This window comes from Carcharodon carcharias (genome assembly GCF_017639515.1).
Source record: "Carcharodon carcharias isolate sCarCar2 chromosome 24 unlocalized genomic scaffold, sCarCar2.pri SUPER_24_unloc_14, whole genome shotgun sequence".
Classification (NCBI taxonomy): domain Eukaryota; kingdom Metazoa; phylum Chordata; class Chondrichthyes; order Lamniformes; family Lamnidae; genus Carcharodon; species Carcharodon carcharias.
The window spans coordinates 242,501-265,000 of record NW_024470589.1 but is presented as its reverse complement, the minus strand read 5'-3'; the positions used below and the strand labels follow the sequence as shown (position 1 = coordinate 265,000).

The following is a 22,500-nucleotide window of genomic DNA, read 5'->3' as shown; positions in this document are numbered from 1 at the left end:
TTCTGTTTTCATTTTTATAATCGTTTTCTCATTTTTATTTGTTATCCAATTATTTTTATTCATTTATTCATCGTATTATTTTTTTTTAATTCCCCCCCCCTGCTTTTTATCCCATTTTTGATCCTTTCCCACCCCCCCACCACCATCACCGCCTCTCTCCCCACCCCCCACGTACCATCTGTTCCTTGTTTCAAGTCGTTCTTTCACACAGCGCTTCCCTTTGTCCTGCTATAGTCACATTCAGCTTTCTTACCTGAATGCCAACATCAGCACCTTCTTTAGTCTTTAACGCTACCATTAACACCCCCTTTGTCCTTTTGTCCATGACTCCTTTGTCACTCCCTCCTTTGCCTCCACCTATCGCTGGCCCTCTATCCAGCTCCACCTGCTCCATCCCCTTCAACAGTACATAAAATTCACCACATTCCCACTTCTCTTTAGCTCTGAAGAAGAGGCACACGCACTCGAAACGTTAACTCTGTTCCTCTCTCCGCAGACGCTGCCAGGCCGGCTGAGTTTCTCCAGCATTTTCTGTTTCTGTTTCAGGTTTCCAGCATCCGGAGCATTTTGCTTTACTCGCCCGGGAAATTGTGTTCCTCTGACAGCTCTTTGAACTTATTTCCTCAGTGTTTTATGAATGCAGTTCTGCAGTGTCTCAGCAATACCAGCGGACTTCGGGACTACTGCATCCGCAGGGAATATCAGCTGGAAGGAACTGGATACAGAAAGAAGCACTGCGAGCTGATGGATGGTAGGGATACTGTTCAGTTACTAAATCGTATGGAGAATAGCAGCCCCTGTGTATATTATAGAGAATAGCAGCCCCTGTGTATATTATACATAATAGCAGCCCCTGTGTATAGTATAGAGAATAGCAGCCCCTGTGTATAATATAAAGAATAGCAGTCCCTGTGTATATTATAGAGAATAGCAGCCCCTGTGTATATTATAGAGAATAGCAGCCCCTGTGTATATTATAGAGAATAGCAACCCCAGTGTATATTATACATAATAGCAGCCCCGGTGTATATTATAGAGAATAGCAGCCCCTGTGTATATTATACATAATAGCAGCCCCTGTGTATAGTATAGAGAATAGCAGCCCCTGTGTATAATATAAAGAATAGCAGTCCCTGTGTATATTATAGAGAATAGCAGCCCCTGTGTATATTATAGAGAATAGCAGCCCCTGTGTATATTATAGAGAATAGCAACCCCTGTGTATATTATAGAGAATAGCAGCCCCTGTGTATATTATAGAGAATAGCAGCCCCTGTGTATATTATACATAATAGCAGCCCCGGTGTATATTATAGAGAATAGCAGCCCCTGTGTATAATATAAAGAATAGCAGTCCCTGTGTATATTATAGAGAATAGCAGTCCCTGTGTATATTATAGAGAATAGCAGTCCCTGTGTGTGTTATAGAGAATAGCAGTCCCTGTGTGTATTATAGAGAATAGCAGCCCCTGTGTATATTATAGAGAATAGCAGCCCCTGTGTATATTGTAGAGAATAGCAGCCCCCATGTGTGTTATAGAGAATAGCAGCCCCTGAGTATATTATAGAGAATAGCAGCCCCCGTGTGTGTTATAGAGAATAGCAGTCCCTGTGTGTATTACAGAGAATAGCAGCCCCTGTGTATATTATAGAGAATAGCAGCCCCTGTGTATATTACAGAGAATAGCAGCCCCTGTGTGTGTTATAGAGAATAGCAGCCCCTGTGAATATTATAGAGAATAGCAGCCCCTGTGTGTGTTATAGAGAATAGCAGTCCCTGTGTGTATTATAGAGAATAGCAGCCCCTGTGTATATTATAGAGAATAGCAGCCCCTGTGTATATTACAGAGAATAGCAGCCCCTGTGTGTGTTATAGAGAATAGCAGCCCCTGTGAATATTATAGAGAATAGCAGCCCCTGTGTGTGTTATAGAGAATAGCAGCCCCTGTGAATATTATAGAGAATAGCAGCCTCTGTGTATACTATAGAGAATAGCAGCCCCTGTGTATATTACAGAGAATAGCAGACCCTGTGAATATTATAGAGAATAGCAGCCCCTGTGTGTGTTATAGAGAATAGCAGCCCGTGTGTATATTACAGAGAATAGCAGGCCCTGTGTAGATTACAGAGAGATAGGGTCTCGCTCTCTCTCTCTGTCTCACTCTCTCTCTCTCTGTCTCGCTCTCTCTCTGCCTTGCTCTCTCTCTCTGTCTCGCTCTCTCTCTCTGTCTCACTCTCTCTCTTTGTCTCGCTCTTTCTCTGTCTTGCTCTCTCCCACTCTCTCTCTCTCTCCCTGTCTCACTCCATCTCTGTCTCCCTCTCTCTCTGTCTCTCACTCTCCGTCCATCTCTCTCTCTCCCTCTCTCTCTGTCTCCCTCTCTCTCTCTCTGTCTCTCTCCCACTCTCTCTCTCTCTGTCTCTCTCCCTGTTCCCTGTCTCGCTCGCTCTCTCTTGCTTGCCTGCTCACCCTCCCCCCCTCCCTCCCACTTGCCCTCTCTCTTTGTCCCTCTCTCCCTCTGTCCCAATCTCTCTCGGTCCCTGTCTCTCTCTTTCTCTCACAGTCCCTCTCCTCCTCTCTCTCTCACTCCCTCCCCCCTCTCTCTCTCGATCTCTCTCTCCTCTCACTTGGTCTCCCTCTCTCTCGGTCCCTCCCTCCCTCTCTCTCTCTCTCTCAGTCCTTCTCTCTCTCACTCTCTCTCTCGGTCCCCCTCTCTCTCTTTCCCTCCCTCCCTCTCTCTCTCGGTCCCCCTCTCTCTCTCCATCTCTCTCTCTCTCGGTCCCTCTCTCTCTCTCACTCTCTCTCGGTCCCTCTCTCTCTCTGTCCCTCCCTCCCTCTCTCTCTCGTTCCTTCCCTCTCTCTCTCTCTCTCTCTCTCTCTCGCGGTCCCTCTCTCTCTCTCTCGGTCCCTCATTCCCCCGCTCTCTCTCTCTCTCTCTATCTCTCTCCCTCTCTCTCTCTCGGTCCCTCTCTCTCTCTCTCTCTCGGTCCCTCTCTCTCTCTCTCTCTCTCTCTCTCGGTCTCTCTCTCTCTGCCCCTCTCTGTCCCTCTCTCTCTCTCTGTCTCCCTCCCTCTCTTTCTCTTTCTCGCTCTGTCTCTCTTTCTCTTGCTCTGTCTCTCTCTCTCATTCTGTATCTCTCTCTCACTCTGTCTCTCTCTCGCTCTGCCTCTCTCTCTCTCCCTCCCTCTCTGTCTCTGTCGCTCTCTCTCTCTCTCCCCCTCTCTCTCTCGGTCCCCCTCTCTCTCTCGGTCTCCCCCTCTCTCTCTCTCTCTCTCTCTCTCTCTCTCTCCCCCTCTCCCTCCCTCCCTGTCTCTGTCTCTCTCTCTCACTCTGTCTCTCTCTCTCTCTCACACTCTCTCTGTTGCTCTCTCTCTCTGCCTCCATCTGTCTGTCCCTTTCACTTCCCCGCCCCTCTCCCCCTCCCCGTCCACCACCTCATCCCCCTCTCCTTTTCCCTTCCCGCCCCCATCCCTGGCTGCCTCAACGCCCCCTGTCTCTCTCTGCTCTCTCTCTCTGCCTCTCTGTCTCTCTCTGCCTCTCTCTCTCTCTCTCTGCTTCTCTGTCTCTCTCTGCCTCTCTCTCTCTCTCTGCTTCTCTGTCTCTGCCTCTCTCTCTCTCTCTCTCTCTGCCTCTCTGTCTCTCTCTGCCCCCCTCTCTCTCTGCCTCTCTGTCTCTCTCTGTTCTCTCTCTGCCTCTCTCTGCTCTCTTTCTGCCTCTCTCTGCTCTTTCTCTGCTTCTCTGTCTCTCCCTCTGCCTCGCTGCCTCTGTCTGTATCAGAAGAGAAGCTAGAAGAATTGTTAAATAGATAACCATGGCAGAAGTTTTAGAATGTGAGGTGTAATGGGAAAATTTGCACTTTAGATAAACCAGACCTTCCAAAGAGAGAGTGAAATGCTACACCTAGCCAGAAGTTAAGAAACAGTGTGTTTATTTTTCCCAAGGATTACTGGTAAAATTGGTACTGTGGGAGATCTTTATTATTAGAGAGGTAAAGTCCAAAGATAGTGAAACAATGGGAATCTGCATTCATTGGGGAACTTATGTATAAAGGAGAGAAGGCTGAGTGCAAGCGAAGGCCCTCTAAGGTCTAACAAGTGTGAAAAGCCTCCAGCCTCTGTTCCCAAACTTCTGTCTGCACGAAGTGAAGTGAAGAAATCGCTTTGAACTCGCCTGTTCAGGCTGTCGTGTTACTTTCCCTGGGTCTGTTTAAAATCCATGTGTTTTTACTGTTGCCTTAATGGAGGTGTAACTGGGAGCTAGATTAATCAGGGAAGCTGGAGGTTACTATAGCAGTAACTTGTAAACCTATGTCTGTGCTTAAAATCATTATTTCTTACTCAATAAATGTCATTTAGTTTTGTAAGAAACTTATAAGACTCGGTGGCTTCTTGTAACTGAACTCAAAGCCCCACATCTCGAAATGAATACAAATTGCAAATAGTTGTGGAGGCTGCTCAAGGTTTCCCTCTGGGATTTGGGCAGCTTGGCATTTACCGTCCTCCTGCCGTAACGCTTCTCTCTCTCTCTCTCTCTGTCATAGCCTTTGCCAGCCTGATAGCGGCCCTGTGGGAACCCTCCACTTCCGGCTCCGTCAATCCCATCCAGTTCCAGCAAAAATTCCAGAAGCTTGTGCCGCACTTTGCGGGCTACAGGTGAGCCTCGACAGTGAGTGTTGCTGTTTCTTTTGCCTGCGACCCACCCCCTGGAACCCCCCCCCCCCCGCCCCCAACATCGACCCTGGCTGCCCCCCAGTGTGACTAACGCTCCCTGCCTGCCGCACTTGGCTACACTTCGCCGACAGACCCGTAGAATGGATACAACACAGGAGGGAGGCCATTCTCTCCATCGTCTCCCGTGCTGCTGGCTCTCCGGAGGATCCGTTCCCCCTAGACCCGCTCGCCCGCACGATCACAGACTCACACGGTGCAGGAGAGGCCCTTCGGCCCATCGAGTCTGCACCGACACGTGAGAAACACCTGACCTACCTACCTGACCCCATTGACCAGCACTTGGCCCCATAGCCTTGAATGTTCTGAGGTGCCAAGTGCTCATCCAGGTACTTTTTAAAGGATGTGAGACTAACGCGCCTCCACCACCCTCCCAGGCAGCACATTCTAGACCCTCACCACCCTCTGGGTAAAAAGGTTTTTCCTCACATTCCCCCCTAAACCTCCTGCCCCTCACCTTGAACTTGTGCCCCCTCGTGACTGACCCTTCAACTAAGGGGAACAGCTGCTCCCGATCCACCCTGTCCATAATCTTGTACACCTCGATCAGGTCGCCCCTCAGTCTTCTCTGCTCCAACGAAAACAACCCAAGTCTATCCAAGCTCTCTTCATAACTTAAACGTTTCATCCCAGGCAACATCCTGGTGAATCTCCTCTGCACCCCCTCCAGTGCAATCACATCCTTCCTATAATGTGGCGACCAGAACTGCACACAGTACTCCAGCTGTGGCCTCACCAAGGTTCTGTACAACTCCAACATGACCTCCCTACTTTTGTAATCTATGCCTCGATTGATAAAGGCAAGTGTCCCATATGCCTTTTTCACCACCCCACTAACATGCCCCTCCGCCTTCAGAGTTCTATGGACACACACACCAAAGGTCTCTTGTTTTCAATCCTTCCACCCATGGGAACAGCTCCTTCCTGTCGACTCTGCCCGGACCCCTCGTGATTATGAACAACCCTATCCAACCTCCAGGAGTAAGGATGTCTCGCTGCAACTGTATCGACCCCTTGGTGAGACCCCACCTGGAATATTGTGCACAGTTTTGGTCTCCTTACCTGAGGAAGGATGTACTTGCCTTAGAGGGAGCACAACGGAGGCTGATCCCTAAGGATGGTGTGATTGTCTTGTGAGTAGAGATTGAGGAGACTGGGTCTGTATTCCCTCGAGTTTCGATGGTGGGAGGTTGATCTCGTTGAAACTTACAAATTTTTTTTTACTGAGCTTGACAGGGTGGATGTAGATAAGATGTTTCCCCTGGCTGGGGGTGTTGGGGGGAAGGTCTAGAACCAGGAGATGGTCTCAGGATTAAGGGGTCAACCATTTAGGACTGAGGAGGAGGAGGAATTTCTTCTCTCAGAGGGTGGCGAATCTTTGGAATTCTCTACTCCAGGGGGCTGCAGAGGCTCAGTCACCGGAGTATGTTCGAGACAGAGTCGATAGGCTTCCGGAGATTAACGACACCAAGGGATATGGGGATAGTGGGGGTGGGGGGGGAGAATGGCCCGGAGGTCGATGGTCAGCCTCGATCTGTTTGGAACAGTAGAGCAGACTCGATGGGCCAAATGGCCTACTCCGCCTCCTATGTTCCTCAATGAACAATAATCCCAGCTTCTCCAATCTACCCACCCCACTGGAGGTTCCTCATCCCCGGAACCATTCCCGTGAATCTTTTCTGCACTCTCCCCAAAGCCTTCACATCCTTCCTAATAAGATCGTAGCTGCTTTATATTGCCTCTACACGTACCTCCCAGCAGAATGTGTCGCCTCGCACCTCAGAGAGGCAGTCCGAAACTTGTCTGACCGTGACCACAATCGCTCTTGCCTCCCCGGACCTGCAGCTGAATCACACGCTGCAGAAGGAGGCCACTCAGTCCATCATGCTTGCACCGGCTCTCCGAATGAGCAGTTCACTCAGTGCCACTCTCCCCCCCACCCCCCCCACCTAACCCTGCTCACTCTCCCTTCTCCGATAACAGTCTCATTCCCTGCTGAACCTCGATGGAACCTGCCTCCACCACACTCTCGGGCAGCGCATTCCAGACCCAAACCATTCACCACCTGAAAGAGTTTTTCCTCATATCACCATTGCTTCTTTCACCGATCACCTTAAATCTGTGTCCCTCTCACTCCCGATCCTTCCACCAAGGGGAACGGTTTCTCCCTCTTGACTCTGTCCAGACCCCTCACGATTTTGAATACCTCTATCAGATCTCCTCTCAGCCTCCTCTTCTCCATGGAGAAGAGTCCCAACTTCTCCAATCAATCTATGCAACTTGAGGTTCCTCATCCCTGGAACCATTCTTGTGAATCTTTTCTGCACTCTCTCCAATGCCTCCACACCCTTCCTAAAGTGCGGAGCCCAGAACTGGACACAAAACTCCGGCTGAGGCTGAATGAGTGCTTTATACAAGTTCAACATGACCTCCTTGCTCTTGTACTGTGTGTCCCTATTAATAAGTCCCAGGATACTATGTGCCTTATTAACTGCGCTCTCCAGCTGTCCTGCCGCCATCAATGACTTCTGCACGTATACACCCAGGTCCCTCTGCTCCTGCTCCCCCTTTATATTGTCTCTCCATGTTCCACCTACCAAAGTGAATCGCTTCACATTTCTCTGCATTGAACTTCATCTGCCACATGTTCGCCCGGTCCCTCCAACTTGTCTGTGTCCTTTTGAAGTTCCTCATGATCCTCATAGTTCACAGTGCTACCAAGTTTCATGTCATCTGCACATTTTGAAATGGTGCCCTTCACACCTCGGGCCTAGGCCATTAACATATATCAGGAGAGGCAAACGCTCCCAACGCTGACCCCTGGGGAACTCCACGACAAACCTTCCTCCAGCCTGAAAAAATTCCATTAACCCCCTACTGTCTGCTTCCTGTCACTCAGCCAATTCCGCATCCACGTTGCTACTGTCCCTTTTTATTCCATGAGCTATAACTTTGCTCACAAGTCTGTTGTGTGGCACTGTATCAAGTGCCTTCTGGAAGTCCATGTACACCACATCCACAGCATTACCCTCACCAACCCTCTTTGTTACCTCATTAAGAAAACTCCAAGTTAGTTAAAACACGACTTTCCCTTAACAAATCCACGCTGGCTTTCCTCAATTAACCCACATTTGTCCATGTAACTATTAATTTTGTCCTGAATTATTGTTTCTAGAAGTTTCTCCGCCGCCAAAGTTAAAGAAACTGGCCTATAGTTGCTCGGCTTACCTTTACATCCTTTCTTGAACCAGGGTGTGATTAATTTGCAATTCTGCAGTCCTCTGGCACCGTCCCTGTGTCTAAGGATGACTGGGAAATGATGGTCAGCATCTCTGCAATTTCCACGCTCACTTCCCTCAGTACTCGTGGACGCATCCCATCCAATCCTGGTGCCTTGACGACCTTAAGTCCGGACAGCCTAAGCAATGCCTCCTCATTCTAAATTCTAAACCCCTCTAGTGACTGAGTTACCTTCTCTGTCACCGTGGCCTGGGTTGCATCTTCTTCCTTGGTAAAGGCAGATGCAAAGTATTCACTTAGTACCTCATCCATGCCCCCTGCCTTCATGTGTAAATCCCCCTTTTGGTCCCTAATCGGCCTAACTCCTCCTCTTACCACCTTTTTACTACCTGTATGCCTAAAGAAGACTTTGGGATTCCCTTTTACGTTAGCTGCCAGTCTCTTCTCATACTCTCCCTTTGTTTCTCGTATCTGCTTGTTTACCTCCCCTCCGAAGCTTCTGTATTCAGTCTGCTTCTCAATTGCACTTTCTACCTGACGCCTTTATCTTCTTCACCTTAAATTCTATCTCTTTTTTCACTCAGGGAGCTCTGGATTTGTTTGCCCTACCCTTCCCCTTCGAGGGAACATAGCTCGACTGTGTCCGAACTATCTCTCCTTTGAAGGTGGCCCATTGATCAGGTACCGTTTCTCCTGCCTATTTCCAGTCTATCCGGCCCCGATCCATTCTTAATTATTCTCAGTCTGGACTATCCCTTGCCCCTTTCCACCCGGCATCTTAAACCTTATTATACAATGATCACTGTTCCCTAAATGCTCCCCCAGTGCCACATGATGCACTTGGCCCACCTCATTCCCAAGAACCAGGCCTGGCAATGCCCCCTTTCTCATTGGACTGGAAACATACTGCTGTAGAAAATTCTCCTGAACACACTCTAGGAACTCTTGCCCCTCCCGGCTGTTTATACTACTACCATCCGAGTACATGTTCTGAACGATTAAAGTCCTCTGTTATGACTACCCTGCAATTTTAGCACCTCTCTGTAATTTCCTCTCAGATTTGTTCCTCTACATCCTTCTCACTCATTGGCGGTCTGTAGACTACACCAGGCAATGTAATTGCTCCCTTTTTGTTCCTTAGCTCTAGCCAAATAGATTCTGTCCTTGAACCCTCTGGGACATCCTCTTTTTCCCGCACCGCAATGCTCTCCTTACCCAATACCACCACCCCTCCTCCTTTCCTTCCTTCCCTATCTTTCCTGAACACCTTATACCCGGGAATATTTAACACCCAGTTCTGCCCTTCCTTCTCTGTTATCGCCACAACATCATATTTCCACATGGACAATCTGCGCCTCTAACTCCCCGATCTTATTTAGTGCAGTCCACGCATTCACAGACACGCACTGTAACCCTGATCTGGAATTTATTATTTTCTCCCTTAGCCTGGCCCCACCTATGAACTTCCTAGTCCATATTCCTGTGCTATCCACCTCTCCCTGTATTCTGTTGACCTTGGGATTCCTCTCTGAGATTATGACCTGGCTCCCACACCCCTGCCAAATTAGTTTAAACCCTCCCCAACAGCACCAACAAACCACCTCGCAGTGAACTCAGTCCCTGCTCTGTTTAGGTGCAGACCGTCCGGCCTGTACAGGTCCCGATGTCCCAAGAATCTAAAGCCCTCCCTCCTGCTCCATCTCTCCAGCCACGCATTCATCTGCCTTATCCTCCTATTTCTATACTCACTCGCGTCTGGTACCGGACGTGATCTGGGGATTACTACTTTTGAGGTCCCGCTTGCTAATTTCCTGCCTACCCCCCCCCCCCCAGCACCCCGAACTCTGACTGTAGGGCCTGCATCCCTCTAAGCCTGTGTCGTTGATACCAATGTGGACCACGACTGCTGTCTGTTGACCCTCCACCTCTGGTGCTCTTCAGCTCCTCCCTGGCACCAGGGAGGCAACACACCATCCTGGATTCACGTCAGCGGCCACAGAAACGCCTACCGATTCCCTGAAAGAACCACCTATCACAATTGCTCTTCCAGACTTCCTTGTAACCGCTTGTATAGCTGAGCCACCCATGGGTGCCCTGGTCTTGGCCCTGGCTGCACTCCCCAGAGGAATCATCGCTCTTATCAGCATTCACAACTGAATACTGGTCGGAGAGTGGGATGCACTCGGGGAACCCCAGCCTCTACTGCCTATTCCTTTTTGACTACCTGGTGGTCACCCATTCCATCTCTCCCTGCATACTCTTGGGGTGACCACATGTATAAATGTGCTATCCGTGATGCTCTCAACCTCTCATACGCAGCCCAGTGATGTCGGCTCCTGCTCAAGACCCAAAACCCACAACTGATGACACTTGCTGCGCAAATGATTATCCTGGACACGGGAAGCGTCCTGGAGTTCCCACATAGCACAGGCTGTGCATTCTCGAGGTCTGGGCAGCCCGCCATTTTTTATTTATCAATTAAACTTGCTGCTGGTAAATAAACCTTAACAATGCTGATACACCTTACCAATATGAAAAACCTTATCTACACTGATGAAACATACTGTTATAAAAACCTTACTAATATTGTTAAATCCCACCAATACTAAACACGTCACAATAGTAATAATAAACCTAACTAAAATTAAAAGATAAGAACACCAGCTACCCATTTATTTCTTAATATTTAATATTTTTACCGCTTTTAATCTGCCAGTTGTTTACAATTGACCCCTAAGCAGCATTACACACCAGCCAATTAACCTAGGACTTCTCTGCCGTGCCCCACATCACTGCTGGATCTGTTTCGTGCCCTCCGGTCGCAGAACTCTCATCGCTTTTCCCTCTCTCTCTCTGTGAACTCTCACCACTTTTCTGTCCACTCTCTCTGAACTCTCACTGCTTTTTTCTTCCTCTCTCCCTCTGAGCTCTCACTGCTTCTCTCTCTCTCTCTCTCTCTCTCTCTATCTCTGAACTCACTGCTTTTCCCTCCCCTTCCCTCGCTGACCTCTGACTGCTTCACCTACCCCTCTGCTCGCTGACCTCTCACCCATTTTACCCCACGGGAATGTTCCAATCCTCAGAGATTCCTGATAGCGTAGCAATTGAACTCTGGATGACCGGGGACAGCACTTACTGGGCCATTACGCTGAGAAACAGAACCAAGCTCGACCCGAAACCCCTCTACCTGTCACCTTTGAGCCCTCGCCAGTGCCTACCATTTCATTCATCCTCCGGGGATGGATTTGTTGTATGGAGGGTCCTGATCTCTCCGCTCACTCACACTCATCTCCCTCTTCCATCCTCAGTCAGCAGGATGCCCAGGAATTTCTCCGCTTCCTGATGGACAGGCTCCACGTAGAGATTAACCGGAAAACACGGAAAACTCCCAATATCATGTCGCTGTCTGGGACCCAAGTCCCCTCCGACAACGTGGAGCGATTGCGGTGAGCACAGATTTAGGGTCACCCTCCCTCTGTCTGTCTTTGTCTCGCCCTCTCTGTCTCTGCCTGTCTGTCTCCCCGTCTCACTCTCTCTCCCTCTCTCTCTCCGTCTCCCTCCCTCTCCGTCTCCCACACTCTCCGTCTCTCCCTCTCTCTCTCCGTCTCCCTCCCTCTCCGTCTCCCACACTCTCCGTCTCTCCCTCCCTCTCCGTCTCTCCCTCTCTCTCTCCGTCTCCCTCCCTCTCCGTCTCCCACACTCTCCGTCTCTCCCGCTCTCTCCGTCTCTCCCGCTTTCTCCGTCTCTCCCTCTCTCTCCGTCTCTCCCTCTCTCTCCGTCTCTCCCACTCGCTCCATCTCTCCCTCTCTCTCCGTCTCTCCCTCTCTCTCCGTCTCTTCCACTCTCTCCGTCTCTCTCTCTCTCTCCATCTCTCCCTCTCTCTCTCCATCTCCCTCCCTCGCCATCTCCCACACTCTCCGTCTCTCCCTCTCTCTCTGTCTCTCCCACTCTCTCCGTCTCTCCCTCTCTCTCCGTCTCCCACACTCTCCATCTCTCCTTCTCTCTCCGTCTCTCCCTCTCTCTCCGTCTCTCCCACTCTCTCCGTCTCTCCCTCTCTCTTCGTCTCTCCCTCACTCTCCATCTCCCACACTCTCCGTCTCTCTCTCTCTCTCCGTCTCTCCCACTCTCTCCGTCTCTGCCTCTCTCTCCGTCTCTCCCTCTCTCTCCGTCTCTCCCTCACTCTCCGTCTCTCCCACTCTCTCCGTCTCTCCCTCTCTCTCCATCTCTCCCTCTCTCTCCGTCTCTCCCACTCTCTCCGTCTCTGCCTCTCTCTCCGTCTCTCCCTCTCTCTCCGTCTCTCCCTCACTCTCCGTCTCTCCCACTCTCTCCGTCTCTCCCTCTCTCTCCGTCTCTCCCTCACTCTCTGTCTCTCCCACTCTCGCCGTCTCTCCTCTTGACATCATCCCTCTCTCACCATCTCTGTCGCTCTTTCTGTTGCTGGGTCTCTCTCACTCCCATTCTGCCTCTCTCATTCTGTCTCTCTCTCCCTCTCTCAGTCCTGAAATTGTTTTCTTTCTTTAGTGATGATGAAAAATCGATGCAGATGTGGAAGCGATACTTGGAGAGAGATGACAGTAAAATTGTAGGTAAGCACAGCTATTGATCGAGGGTAACTCACAACACTGTCCCCATCAAACACTCCCAGGACAGGTACAGCACGAGGTTAGATACAGATTAAAGCGCCCTCTGCACTGTCCCCATCAAACACTCCCAGGACAGGTACAGCACGGGTTTAGATACAGAGTAAATCTCTCTCTACATTGTCCGCATCAAACACTCCCAGGACAGGTACAGCATGGGGTTAGATACAGAGTAAATCTCCCTCTACACTGTCCCCATCAAACACTCCCAGGACAGTTACAGCATGGGGTTAGATACAGAGTAAAGCTCCCTCTACACTGTTCCCATCAGACACTCCCAGGACAGGTACAGCGCGAGGTTAGATACAGAGTAAATCTCCCTCTACACTGTCCCCATCAAACACTCCCAGGACAGGTACAGCATGGGGTTAGATACAGAGTAAATCTCCCTCTACACTGTCCCCATCAAACACTCCCAGGACAGGTACAGTATGGGGTTAGATACAGAGTATATCTCCCTCTACACTGTCCCCATCAAACACTCCCAGGACAGGTACAGCACGAGGTTAGATACAGAGTAAATCTCCCTCTACACTGTCCCCATCAAACACTCCCAGGACAGGTACAGCACGGGGTTAGATACAGAGTAAAGCTCCCTCTACACTGTCCCCATCAAACACTCCCAGGACAGGTACAGCATGGGGTTAGATACAGAGTAAAGCTCCCTCTACACTGTCCCCATCAAACTCTCCCAGGACAGGTACAGCACGAGGTTAGATACAGAGTAAATCTCCCTCTATACTGTCCCCATCAAACACTCCCAGGACAGGTACAGCACGGGGTTAGATACAGAGTAAATCTCCCTCTACACCGTCTCCATCAAGCACTCCCAGGACAGGTACAGCACAGGGTTAGATACAGAGTAAATCTCCCTCTACACTGTCCCCATCAAACACTCCCAGGACAGGTACAGCACGGGGTTAGATACAGAGTAAATCTCCCTCTACGCCGTCCCCATCAAACACTCCCAGGAGAGGTACAGCACGGGGTTAGATACAGAGTAAATCTCCCTCTACACTGTCCTCATCAAACACTCCCAGGACAGGTACAGCACGGGGTTAGATACAGAGTAAATCTCCCTCTACACTGTCCTCATCAAACACTCCCAGGACAGGTACAGCACGGGGTTAGATACAGAGTAAAGCTCCCTCTACACTGTCCCCATCAAACACTCCCAGGACAGGTACAGCACCATTTGCCTGCTGGCTCTAACAACTGCCTCCTGTTTTTCCAGATCTCTTTGTAGGACAGTTGAACAGCACCCTTCGCTGCACCACCTGTGGCTACAAATCCACCACCTTCGAGGTCTTTTGCGACCTGTCACTGCCGCTCCCTAAGGTACGTGGGGACTGGCCAGCGACGGGGGGGATGATTGTGGAAGCAGCTCGCGGTGGGGCGCGTGGGCGTTGGGGACCGGGTGGGGACTGGGGCCGCTGTGCTGGTGGTGGTGTGGTTCCGGCGGCGCGTTGATGCCCGTCGCTCCCCTGACTGACCCTTACCACCTCCTCTGTTGCAGAGGCTGTCCATGGGAGACCGCGTCTCGCTGTCCGAGTGCCTCAGCCTGTTCACCGCCGAGGAGGAGCTGGACACCGACAACGCTCCGGTAAGGGGATCGGCCTGCGGGGTCCCTCTCTCCCTCACCCGCCACTTCCTGGCCTCGCACCCTCCCGGAAGACTTGGTGGGGGTGGGGGTGGTGGTGGGGGGGGTGGGGTGGTGCAGGGCGGTAGACAGAAAAGTGGGGTTGAAATTCCTTTTTTTTTTTTAACAGCCTGACGATGACCCTTGTCGATCGGCGTTAACCACCCACCTGATTCGCTCATGCCCTTTGGGGAAGGAAGTCTGCCCTCCTTACCTGGTCTGGCCTACCTGTCACTCCGGACCCACAGCCACGTGCGGTCGACTCTTAAACACCCTCCGAACAAGGGCTTCTGCAATCCTCTGCTGCTCCCGGTCGCTCTCCTCACCGTGTCCCGGAGCGCCGCCCTTCAAGCCTATCCCGCCGCTCGGTACCAGCCTGGCTGCAACCTCGCTTTCCTGTCCGCTCCCCGCGTCCCTTGATTTCCCCGGCAAAGCAAAAAGACCCGGCCCTCAAGAGGTCCGGCGACAGAACCCCCACCCCCCACCCAACCCCTGCAGTAGAGAATTGCAAAGACTTGCAGCCCCCCCCGAGTGAAGCAACAGCGCCTCCTGTCCGTACAAAGCGGCCGACCCCTCGCCTTGAGACTGTGCCCTTCCGCCGACCGTGTGTTCTCGACTCCCCGACCAGCGGACGCAACCTCCCCGCGCCCACCCTTATCGAGCCCCTTCAGAATCTTCAACGTTTCAGCTCTCACTCTCCTAAACACCACCCCCCCCCCCGCCTGCCTTAAACATATTCACTGGCCCTGCCTCCACCACCCTCTGGGGTGGAGAGAGTTCCACGGATTCACGACCCCCTGAGAGAAAAAAATTTGCCCTCACCTCTGCCCTAAAACTGGGTCCCCCCCCCCACCGATCCTCGATTGATTCCCCCCCACCACCACCACCCCCTCCCCCCCCCCATGATGAGGGGAAACATCCTTTCATCATCCACCCTGTCAAGTCCCCTCAGGATTGTTATGATCCCGAGCTGAGGTTACCCCTGGACCAAGCCTGATCCCAGGGTGGGTCCCAGCTTGATGGATCCTAACTCCTATTTGTTTGTTTAGATACGTGGAGAGTGGCAACTGAACAGAGTCACAGGAGTCAGCCGATGAACTTTTTTCAAAAGCGTAAAACACTTAGTAAACAGGAAAAGATGAACTATATTGCAATACTCCGCTACCCACAGCTATACCTTTACAGATGTATACAGATGTGTAAGGATAACACAAGTTACAAAAGCTGTCTTATGTTCACAATAAGTGCACAGTCCATGTAAACCAATAGGGGTCAGGCACACCGCACTCTGAAACACAGCGACAGATGCCCACTCAATCAGATGTTATGGATCTCTCATCAACTCCCCCCTCAGAAACTTGTACCACCACAAACCAACCGGTCTCACTGAACTACGTCTTTCACACGAGGGTTTCCAATCTCCACTCTCCAAGTACTTGCTTTGGAATCTTCTCCCAAACCAGCGCTTTCTCCCATATGCCTTCCGCAAGGGTTCATCTCCAGGGTTTCGACCTCTCCTTCTGATGTTCCTCTTCCCTGGGTCACCACACACATTTAAGCTGTCTTCCAGACACTCTCTCACTGACTCAGCCATCAACAGTACGCCGCTGCTTCGCATGCCCACAGCAAAGAGTTACAGACACTCAGTTGTCTCTTTGGACCTTCTTGCCTCTTGCAAGCTGTCCTCGCTTTAAATCTGCTTGCTGCAGCTTTTGTCCCTTTAGATCTGAAGTTTGGAGCCTTCCTCACTGCCACTCATCTTAACTTCGCTGAACGGGACCTTTTCCAGGTTCCTGTCCTTCCTTTGACTAGAGGGACTGCTTCCGTCTCACTCCTTTGGCCTTAGGAAGTGAAACTAAAATTCAAATTTGACCTTTCTTAACACACAAATACGGAAATACAAGTCAAACTTAAACGTTGAAGCTGAAATCCATTGCTAACACCCATCAACACCAACATGACTTACTTAAACTGTCTCAACTTCCTAACAGGATCTTATATCGTTCAGTAACATCACCTGTCGTTCTTCTAAACTCCAGCGGGTACATGCCCAACCTTTTCTTGCAAGATGACCTCCTCAGCCCACGAATCAGTTGAGTGAGCCTTCTCTGAACTGCTTCTAATGCCATTATATCCATTCTTAAATAAGGAGACCAAAACTCTCACCAGCACCCTGTGCCACTGAAGCGAAACACCCCTACTTTTACTGCAAGGAGAATGTCCTTCCCCAAAGGACATTAGTGAACCCAGATGGGTTCACTGCAACAACCGACAACGCTTTCATGGTCAAAGTTAGACGTCGGATCCCAGATTTTTAGTGAGTTCAAACTCCACCCTCTAGCGTGGCGGGGATCGAACCCTGGGTCTCCAGCTCAGCGACAATACCGCTGCTCCATCGCCTTTCCCCCTTGCCAATTCCTGCTTTCTGTCTCCCTCCTTCCTCGAAGGGAGGGGTCACATTGGTGCTTTCCCAGTCCGCTGGGATCTTCCCAGAGCTGAGGGAACTTCGGCAGGCACGTCGACGATCTCCCCAGCCGCTTGGGTTTAAGACCCGAGGGTGCCGGCCACCCGGGTCCAGGGGACTTGTCCCCGACCTCAGGTCCGGTGGTTCTCCTGCCTCCTTTTCCCGAGCGGGCGGTGACTTTTGTTCCAGTTGCTCCCTCCCTTTTACCTTTTTTTTTTATTTTCAGGCACGTTTCTTGTTGCTTCTGCAGCGAAGGCTCACGATAAAAGCATGCCCAATTCCCACGTTTCCAGTCATTAATCCCCCCCGGCCTCACCCTCCAAGGGTCACTTCGGTTGCTCGTTCCGTTTCGTAATACTTGTAGGAACTCTTGAGTACCTGCCTTCATATTTCTGGCTAGCCGACGCTTACGCTTAAGTATTTGGATGTGCACTTGCGATGCCACAGCATACACGGGTATGAGGCCTAGTGCTGGAAAATGGGATTAGAATACCTAGGTACTTGTCTGACCGGCACAGACACGATGGGCCGAAGGGCCTTTTTCTGTGCTGTAGACCTCTCTGACTATAATTTCTCAATGTTTATTATATTATTAGTCATTCTATGCTGGTTTCTAAAAACGATCTAATCTGTTGACCGGCCCCTGATCTTTGCAGTGTTGCACACTTTTTCTTAAATTTGATATCATCTTGTGGAGGGTCAGTACTGAGGGAGCGGTGCACTGTCGGAGGGTCAGTACTGAGGGAGCGGTGCACTGTCGGAGGGTCAGTACTGAAGGAGCGGTGCACTGTCGGAGGGTCAGTGCTGAGGGAGTGCTGCACTGTCGGAAGGTCAGTACTGAGGGAGTGCTGCACTGTCGGAGGGTCAGTACTGAGGGAGCGGTGCACTGTCGGAGGGTCAGTGCTGAGGGAGTGCTGCACTGTCGGAGGGTCAGTACTGAGGGAGCGGTGCACTGTCGGAGGGTCAGTGCTGAGGGAGTGCTGCACTGTCGGAAGGTCAGTACTGAGGGAGTGCTGCACTGTCGGAAGGTCAGTTCTGAGGGAGTGCCGCATTGTCGGAGTGTCAGTACTGAGGGAGTGCCGCACTGTCGGAGGGTCATTACTGAGGGAGTGCTGCACTGTCAGAGGGTCAGTACTGAGGGAGGGCTGCACTGTCAGAGGGTCAGTACTGAGGGAGTGCTGCACTGTTGCTTGGTCAGTACTGAGGGAGTGCTGCACACTTGCTTGGTCAGTACTGAGGGAGTGCTGCACTGTCAGATGGTCAGTACTGAGGGAGAGCTGCACTGTCGGAGGGTCAGTACTGAGGGAGTGCTGCACTGTCAGAGGGTCAGTACTGAGGGAGTGCTGCACTGTCCGAGGGTCAGTACTGAGGGAGTGCTGCACTGTCAGAGGGTCAGTACTAAGGGAGTGCTGCACTGTCGGAGGGTCAGTTCTGAGGGAGTGCCGCACTGTCGGAGGGTCAGTGCTGAGGGAGTGCTGCACTGTTGCAGGGTCAGTACTGAGGGAGTGCTGCACTGTCAGAGGGTCAGTACTGCGGGAGTGCTGCACTGTTGGAGGGTCAGTAATGAGGGAGTGCTGCACTGTTGCAGGGTCAGTACTGAGGGAGCACTGCATTGTCAAGAGGGTCAGTACTGAGGGAGTGTGGCACTGTCGGAGGGTCAGTACTGAGGGAGTGCTGCACTGTCAGAGGGTCAGTAGTGAGGGAAGGCTGCACTGTCAGAGGGTCAGTACTGAGGGAGTCATGCACTGTCGGAGGGTCAGTACTGAGGGAGTGCTGCACTGTCGGAGGGTCAGTACTGAGGGAGTGCTGCATTGTCGGAGGGTCAGTACTGAGGGAGTGCCGCACTGTCGGAGGGTCAGTACTGAGGGAGCGCTGCACTGTCGGAGGATCAGTACTGAGGGAGTGCCGCACTGTTGGAGGATCAGTACTGAGGGAGCGCTGCACTGTCGGATGGGATGTTGGTGATTGTGTTCTCTATCTCTCTCTAGCTGTGTGGGAGGTGTAACCAGAGGAAGAGAAGCACCAAGAGATTAACAATCCAGAGATTTCCTACGTTCCTCGTTCTCCATATCCTTCTCAGACCATCATAGTCTTCAACCAGCTCCCTCTGTCTCCTCTCTGTCTCCTCCTCCCTGTCTCTTCCTCTCTTTCTCCTCTCTGTCTCCTCCTCCCTGTCTCTTCCTCTCTTTCTCCTCTCTTTCTCCTCTCTGTCTCCTCTCTGTCTCCTCTCTGTCTCCTCCTCTCTGTCTCCTCCTCTCTTTCTCCTCTCAGTCTCCTCTCTGTCTCCTCCTCCCTCTCTCCTCTCTGTCTCCTCTCTGTCTCCTCCTCCCTCTCTCCTCTCTGTCTACTCCTCTCTGTCTCCTCCCTGTCTCCTCCTCCCTGTCTCCTCCTCTCTGTATCCTCCTCTCTGTCTCCTCCTCTCTGTCTCCTCCTCTCTGTCTCCACCTCTCTGTCTCCTCCTCTCTGTCTCCTCCTCTCTGTCTCCTCCTCCCTGTCTCCTCCTCTCTGTCTCCTCCTCTCTGTCTCCTCCTCCCTGTCTCTTCCTCTCTGTCTCCTCCTCTCTGTCTCCTCCTCTCTGTCTCCTCCTCTCTGTCTCCTCCTCCCTGTCTCCTCCTCTCTGTCTCCTCTCTGTCTCCTCCTCTCTGTCTCCTCCTCTCTGTCTCCTCCTCTCTGTCTCCTCCTCTCTGTCTCCTCCTCCCTGTCTCCTCCTCTCTGTCTCCTCCTCTCTGTCTCCTCCTCTCTGTCTCCTCCTCTCTGTCTCCTCCTCTCTGTCTCCTCCTCCCTGTCTCCTCCTCTCTGTCTCCTCCTCTCTGTCTCCTCCTCTCTGTCTCCTCCTCCCTGTCTCCTCCTCTCTGTCTCCACCTCTCTGTCTCCTCTCTGTCTCCTCCTCCCTCTCTCCTCCCTGTCTCCTCCTCCCTGTCTCCTCCTCCCTGTCTCCTCCTCCCTGTCTCCTCCTCTCTGTCTCCTCCTCTCTGTCTCCTCCTATCAGTTTCTTCTCTGTCTCCACCTCTCTGTCTCCTCTCTGTCTCCTCCTCTCTGTCTCCTCCTCTCTGTCTCCTCCTATCAGTTTCTTCTCTGTCTCCACCTCTCTGTCTCCTCCTCTCTGTATCCTCCTCTCTGTCTCCTCCTCTCTGTCTCCTCTCTGTCTCCTCCTCCCTCTCTCCTCTCTGTCTCCTCCTCTCTGTCTCCTCCTCCCTGTCTCCTCCTCCCTGTCTCCTCCTCCCTGTCTCCTCCTCCCTGTCTCCTCCTCTCTGTCTCCTCCTCTCTGTCTCCTCCTATCAGTTTCTTCTCTGTCTCCACCTCTCTGTCTCCTCTCTGTCTCCTCCTCTCTGTCTCCTCCTCTCTGTCTCCTCCTCTCTGTCTCCTCCTATCAGTTTCTTCTCTGTCTCCACCTCTCTGTCTCCTCTCTGTCTCCTCTCTGTATCCTCCTCTCTGTCTCCTCCTCTCTGTCTCCTCCTCTCTGTCTCCTCCTCCCTCTCTCCTCTCTGTCTCCTCCTTTCTGTCTCCTCCCTGTCTCCTCCTCTCTGTCTCCTCTCTGTCTCCTCTCTGTCTCCTCCTCTCTGTCTCCTCCTCTCTGTCTCCTCCTCTCTGTCTCCTCCTCTCTGTTTCCTCCCTGTCTCCTCCTCCCTGTCTCCTCCTCCCTGTCTCCTCCTCTCTGTCTCCTCCTCTCTGTCTCCTCCTCCCTCTCTCCTCTCTGTCTCCTCCTCTCCATCTCCTCCCTGTCTCCTCCTCTCTGTCTCCTCCTCCCTCTCTCCTCTCTGTCTCCTCCTCTCCATCTCCTCCCTGTCTCCTCCTCTCTGTCTCCTCCTCCCTCTCTCCTCTCTGTCTCCTCCTCTCTGTCTCCTCCTCTCTGTCTCCTCCTCTCCATCTCCTCCCTGTCTCCTCCTCTCTGTCTCCTCCTCCCTCTCTCCTCTCTGTCTCCTCCTCTCTGTCTCCTCCTCTCTGTCTCCTCCTCTCTGTCTCCTCCTCCCTGTCTCCTCCTCTCTGTCTCCTCCTCCCTGTCTCCTCCTCCCTGTCTCCTCCTCTCTGTCTCCTCCTCTCTGTCTCCTCCTCTCTGTCTCCTCCTCTCTGTCTCCTCCTCCCTGTCTCCTCCTCCCTGTCTCCTCCTCCCTGTCTCCTCCTCCCTGTCTCCTCCTCTCTGTCTCCTCCTCTCTGTCTCCTCCTCTCTGTCTCCTCCTCCCTGTCTCCTCCTCCCTGTCTCCTCCTCCCTGTCTCCTCCTCTCTGTCTCCTCCTCCCTGTCTCCTCCTCTCTGTCTCCTCCTCCCTGTCTCCCTCTCCCCCTCCCCCTCTCCCCCTTCGCCTCCCCCTCCCGTGCTCCTGAATCTGGCTGATTGCCTTTAACCTGCTGCTCAGACTTGAACCGGTTCTCCCTCAGTCACTACGGGATTAGGAAGTCCACCAGCCACGTGGAGTTCCCGCTGTACGGGCTCAGTTTGTGGCAGTGTGCCGCCAACAAAGCAGGTGAGGCCGTGCCCGACCGAGGGGAGGGGTGGCTGGGTCTGGCAGTGGCCTCCGCTCCCCAGTAACCTTTCCCCCCCTACCTTGTTGTTTCCCCCACCAACCCCTCCCCCCCCACCCCCTCCCCCACTACTCCCCTCTGCAGGGAATCCCATATACGATCTCTACGCAGTGTGCAACCACACCGGGACAGTGAACGGAGGGCACTACACAGCCTACTGCAAGTCCGGAGGGAAGTGGCACGTCTACAACGATTCCAGGTTGGTGCTGAGCCCCGCGCACTTTGCACGGGGAGATCCCAGGCTCCGAAGAGTTGGGCTCTCGAAGCTGGGCTTTTCCAGCATTTCCTGTGGGGGTTTTGTTTTTGCTATAAGTCTCAGACGTACCCCCACCCCCTGCCCAGGCACAGCCTGCGTTGAGGGAGCGAGAGAGGGAGGGTCTAGGAGTCTCAGTGTGTCAGACGGAGGAAATAAGGGGCAAGGGGAGACCCCTCAAGCATCGCCCCCCCCCGCCACTACCCCTCCGACGAGCTCGTGACCGGGACCTCCAGCCTCCGCTCCTCAGTCAGACCCTCTGAGAGTTCCGCATCTTTCCGCGAGACCCCCTTTTCCCTCTTCTAAGCCTCAAGGGACGTGGACCCAACCCACTCGATCCCTCAACGGAGGGCAGTCGCCCCCCCCCCTCCCCACCCAACGCCACCCTAGCGATCGGCCCAGTGAAAGCTCCGGGGACAAGGGCATCATCCCCGTCCCTTAGGGAGGGCCTACCATGCTCGCCAGAGCCCCTGCATAGGATAAGCCCCGTAAGATAAGACAGGAAGACGGGCGAGAGCAGGCTGGTAAGCCAGGGTGAAGCGGAGTTGGTCAGGGAGCAGGGCCAGCGCATGGCGGGCGGGGGGGGGGCATTGAAAACCGCCACATCACAGGGAAGGACGTGATCGCTCCGGAGAGAGAGAGAGAGAGACAGAGAGAGAGACAGAGAGAGAGAGAGACAGAGAGACAGAGAGAGAGAGAGGGAGAGATAGAGAGAGAGAGAGACAGAGACAGACAGAGAGAGAGACAGAGAGAGAGACAGAGAGAGAGAGAGAGAGACAGAGAGAGAGAGAGAGAGAGACAGAGAGAGAGAGAGAGAGACACAGAGAGAGAGACAGAGAGAGACAGAGAGAGAGGGAGAGAAACAGAGAGACAGAGAGAGACAGAGAGAGAGACAGAGAGAGAGAGACAGAGGAGAGAGAGACTGAGAGAGAGAGAGAGATAGAGAGAAAGACAGAGAGAGAGAGACAGAGAGAGAGAAACAGATAGAGAGAGAGAGAGAGACAGAGAGAGAGAGAGACG

The 22,500-nt window shown here is 52.4% G+C and overlaps 1 protein-coding gene across 1 annotated transcript in view; it reads left to right on the top strand.

Annotated features, from left to right (window-relative positions):
- LOC121273498 (ubiquitin carboxyl-terminal hydrolase 21-like) overlaps window positions 1-22,500 on the top strand; it is a 34,168-nt gene that overhangs the window by 10,441 nt on the left and 1,227 nt on the right. The window contains exons 4-13 of the mRNA XM_041180670.1: window positions 628-751; window positions 4,539-4,650; window positions 5,643-5,858; window positions 11,274-11,411; window positions 12,487-12,551; window positions 13,840-13,943; window positions 14,122-14,208; window positions 18,697-18,775; window positions 21,062-21,169; window positions 21,312-21,426. Coding sequence (XP_041036604.1) covers window positions 628-751; window positions 4,539-4,650; window positions 5,643-5,858; window positions 11,274-11,411; window positions 12,487-12,551; window positions 13,840-13,943; window positions 14,122-14,208; window positions 18,697-18,775; window positions 21,062-21,169; window positions 21,312-21,426 — 1,148 coding nt within the window. The remainder of the gene's footprint in view (window positions 1-627; window positions 752-4,538; window positions 4,651-5,642; window positions 5,859-11,273; window positions 11,412-12,486; window positions 12,552-13,839; window positions 13,944-14,121; window positions 14,209-18,696; window positions 18,776-21,061; window positions 21,170-21,311; window positions 21,427-22,500) is intronic.